We start from the raw sequence: 4,571 nt of genomic DNA, 5'->3' as shown, positions 1-4,571 counted from the left end.
TACTAACACGGTAAAAGGGTTTGCGTGAATAGGCTTTGGTTTCTGAGAAAATTGCAAGTAAAGTTGGTCGTCCGATCAACTGTGCGGTAAGTACCCGAACCGTGAATTGGTAAGCAGGAAAACGGCGTAGCAGAACAGACTGAGGCGCACGGTGTTCTTTTTCTTCGCGGGCGACGAGAGTTCGATGCGAGTTCGCGTCCCCACAGTGTCAAATTTTTTTTTATCCAAACGTTATATTTTCTAATTAATTATATTTTAATTAATTTATCTTTTTCTTATAAACAAAAATACTAATCATTGCGCAATTTTTGTTATAAATAATAAATAACAAGTGTTTTAAAAAATTTTCATTATTTATTATAAAATTGTGTGCGTGCGTGCGTGCGTGCGTGCGTGCGTGCGTGCGTGCGTGCGTGCGTGCGTGTGTGTCATTGCCATACAATTATTTATTATAAAATGTTGACATTGCCGTATAATTTTGGATAAAAATTAATTTATAAACATTGAGAATGGTCGGTAAGAATAATAATAAAATGTTAACACTTATTTATATACTGTCTAGAATGTCGATAAGACCTTTTCTTTGTGTTTTTGTTCGAGAAGATTCTAACAAGTATCTGCGCATGCTACTTATGCATGTGTAGTACTTATGTTTTAAATGTTTCTACATTGATTTTCATCCACAAAATTGTACGGCAATGTCAACATTTTATAATAAATAATTGTATGGCAATGTCACACACACACACACACACACACACACACACACACACACACACACACACACACACACACGCACACGCACACGCACACGCACACACGCGCGCGACACACACACACACACACACACACACACACACACACACGCGCGCGCACACAAACACACACGAACACACAATACACATACGTACGCATGCATATATATATATATATATACGCACAAGGTGTTCCAGACCTACTGCAGGAGATCGGCAAGGTTCGCAGATTCTATCACCTGTAGATTCTTGAAGTCATTTAGAAAGAAAAATTTTTATATCAAAATATCAATGTTAAAACTACAATAGTTTTTAAATGAGAAACGTTTGAAGATAATTAATAAAGATTAATTATTCAAAATTTGTGCGTTCAGATTTATTGCATAGTGAAGGTACCTCTAGATATTATATAAGTGTTAATATTTAAATATGTATATTAATATAATTTTGCGTACACTTTTGAATTTATCACATGTCTTCATAATTTTTCTTATTTAATTAACTGGCATGTTAAAAATAAAATTGTATTAAAATGTCTCAATGGTATTAGAATTTTCGTCTCTAAATGATTTCAAGAAGCTGTCATTAGGTAAATGCGGTAAATCTGGGACAACTAGTACTTATATACATACGTGAACAAAATTAATGATTGAACTTTATAATTCGTGGATAATTCAAAAAATTACAACGCTCTTTTTGTCTATGAGTTTCATATGAATGCGGTTTCATCGGAATGTAAAAAAATTGAGAGTGATTCGCTGTGATTCTTTTTGTCCACAGTATCAAATATAAATTTATTGGTAAATATAAATATATGGTGTCTTGAATAATTATTATTTACTATAGCATAAAAATAGAAACGATCGACTTTACACAGTTTCCATGTAAATTTTTGCCTTTCTTTTGCGTTTTTACACAGAGAATTTATTATTTTTGCAAGGGAAAGGGAGATTTCGACGTGCATTGTGCACTTCTCATAAACAATATCTTCGTGTTATTTACACTTTTTAGACTTAACTATAATATTTTTCGATTTTCTTTTCTGATGCCCGAATATATTTATCTCGTTTTAAGTGCAAAAACTTTTGGATATTTTTTACAAAACGAAATCTATAATATAGACGATATAGACAAATCAATCATGTCGCGCGACTTGTAAGTCCTAACCGGTGCACGTATGCGTGCGTGACATACATACTGTGTGCACGCGCGCGCGCGCGCGCGTGAGAGAGAGAGAGAGAGAGAGAGAGAGAGAGAGAGAGCGCAACTAATTTTTTCTTCTGTAATAACAGACAGAATAACATTCTGAGGGAGATGAGAAAATTATGTATTTTCTCTCTCGTATGCGCTGGCCACCAGCAAACCATTACTAGATATATATGCTATGGTATGTTCGACCAATTTAGACTTGCATGTGACTACAGCAATTGTCTCTCGGTGAAACCTAACCTCTTTTTTTTATACGTTTTGCGATGAGGACAGAGATATCCTGCATTACTGCAATATGCGACAATTTTTACACAGTCTCGTGATTCCTTTGGAAAGACTTACCGACGATTGGCCGATCGTTCAACTCTCCTCCGATTTTCACGGTTGTAAAGGCAAACGCCGTAAATAGAATCGTCCACAGAGCATTCATTATGAAATATATATAATATATAAAATCGTAGTTTTAAATTCTCCCTAATGACACGGTGATAAGAAAAAGAGAGCGTGTGCGCTCTTGCCGTTCTTATATAGTTAAATAACCACAATATTACGTATCAACCGTTTACAATTATCGCGTTATCGGCTGTACGTTATGTTATATATCGTGTACATTATCATATAGCGCAAACTGGCATAGACTATACATCCATCTAAGCTCGTTGACATAATCTTAACCGGAAAAACTGCAGGCCGTGTCACTCGTGTGATGCAATTCATGCAATATAGTGCATTATATATATGTTGTATTGACGTTCGCGTTAACTCTCTCGATTGAACATTATTTTGAAGAATTAGCGCAATGAGTATTTAAATTTGATAATTAGTGGCTTTGCGACGAGTTTTTTTTAAGGCAGTCCGAAATATGTTCAATTTTACGATAAGATATTTATTAGATATCAGAAGATATATATACATATATACTTGAAACAAAATGCAGGACCAAATGTATTCATAACGAGGTTTTGCAATTATCGCTGATTATCTGAATCTGAACAATCATTGATACTGGTTTCTAAAATAAACAACCGATAAGCTATAAGTTTATCATATGTAAAGTGAACGAATTTTTTAAAATCTTAAAATTTGTATGAAAATGAATAAAAGTTAAAAAAATTTTATCTAAAAAAATTATTATAATTTAGTTCTAATTAGTGGTGATTTGTATAACTATTGCACGGTGAGGGGTAAAAGTTTCGGAACAGCTAATTATTTTAAAAAGTGTTGATTTAGAACATCTGAATCATAGAAAACTGTTTCAAACAAAAATTGTAATGTTTAGGAAAATCTATTAGCTGGTGATATTTATTTGAGCTTTAATTAGTTTACCAAGCACAGTTAAGATGAACATAAAAATCTCAAATGGAAACCCCTATTAATTTTCATTGTATATTCTTGTATCTGACGTCGAAAGCTTTTTAAAACACTTTGATGATCATTTTTCATTAAATATTTTTATCAGTATTTTTTTAGTAAGTACTTTACGAGTTATAAGAAAGTTATGTTCCGTAATCACACTTTTGGCGCTTACTGCGTTCACAGAATCATTTTATCCTTATTATTTATTAAATGTTAAACAAGGATAAATCGTACTCACAGCGTGTAAACGTTATATATAAAAAATTATAAAAGTTTAAATTTTGTTGTGGGGTTATATAATATCACATTCCATTTAGTTCACCGAGGGTTAAGTGTTATTTTCTTATCGTATACCATGGTATTATACGAAATACTGTCATGTACAAGATACTATATAAATATTCTGAAAAATTTTAATTTTTTATTTCATAAAAAAGAATGCAAGGGATAAGTAGAGTGGTTACGCCAGTGCCATTAAAAAATTGTAGGTACATTTTTAAAGCGCTTAAAGGAGATTGATATGATAACCAGCACCAGACGCAATCAAAATAGACCGATGGTCAATTATAATACGTAAAAGATTTTCTCGAATCATAACGAATTCGAACGGTATACTTTAACGAGAGTTGAACAAATAACTACTGCATAAAGTTTTATCAATCAAAATTGCACATTATAACAAATTTGCACTAAATATAATTCATAAATGTGTGATTATTGAATTTGTTATTAATAATTTTCATTAAAGCTAATGTTGAATTTTAACTTTTTACATCTGGATGTAAGTAGTACGTGAATATATAAAATTTTATATCGTGTACACCCACGGTAATCGATTCTGTAGTCCCACGGAAATTTTTCTTACAAGGAAAGGGACCCAAGTGTCCGCCTCCGATTTCGATGAGCTTTTGATATGTTATTCTCTAGACAAAACAAAAAATTAAGCTACCGCAAATTCGTGCTGCTTCGCGCTTTTAAGGGGTGAAACACCCCTTAGAAAAAAATCGGTTTTTTTATTTCAATGCAAATATCGTCCAAACTAGGAGAGATAGAAAAAAATGTTCCGAATAAAAGTTGAATGGCTTTAAGAGTACTTTATGATTATAATTAAAAATAATTTTTTATTGCTTAATTTTTGTTTATCCCCCCAACAACATTTGTTTTAAATTTTTTGAATTTTTTTTACCAAATTAAAGGTTATTTTAATACAAATTCAACCATGTGTGACAAAGTTGTTTTCCGAAGTATCAT

The 4,571-nt window shown here is 32.2% G+C and overlaps 1 protein-coding gene across 1 annotated transcript in view; it reads right to left on the bottom strand.

Moving 5' to 3' along the window:
• Positions 1–2,594, bottom strand: part of LOC105452014 (gamma-glutamyl hydrolase A-like) — a 7,506-nt gene extending 4,912 nt beyond the window's left edge. The window contains exon 1 of the mRNA XM_011692777.1: positions 2,307–2,594. Within this exon, the coding sequence (XP_011691079.1) occupies positions 2,307–2,394 (88 nt within the window). The 5' untranslated portion in view covers positions 2,395–2,594. The remainder of the gene's footprint in view (positions 1–2,306) is intronic.
• Positions 2,595–4,571: the final 1,977 nt, after the last annotated feature.

The sequence above is a fragment of the Wasmannia auropunctata genome, unplaced genomic scaffold (assembly GCF_000956235.1).
Source record: "Wasmannia auropunctata unplaced genomic scaffold, wasmannia.A_1.0 LD336038.1, whole genome shotgun sequence".
NCBI classification, from domain to species: domain Eukaryota; kingdom Metazoa; phylum Arthropoda; class Insecta; order Hymenoptera; family Formicidae; genus Wasmannia; species Wasmannia auropunctata.
This window is presented reverse-complemented; position numbering and strand designations above follow the sequence as displayed.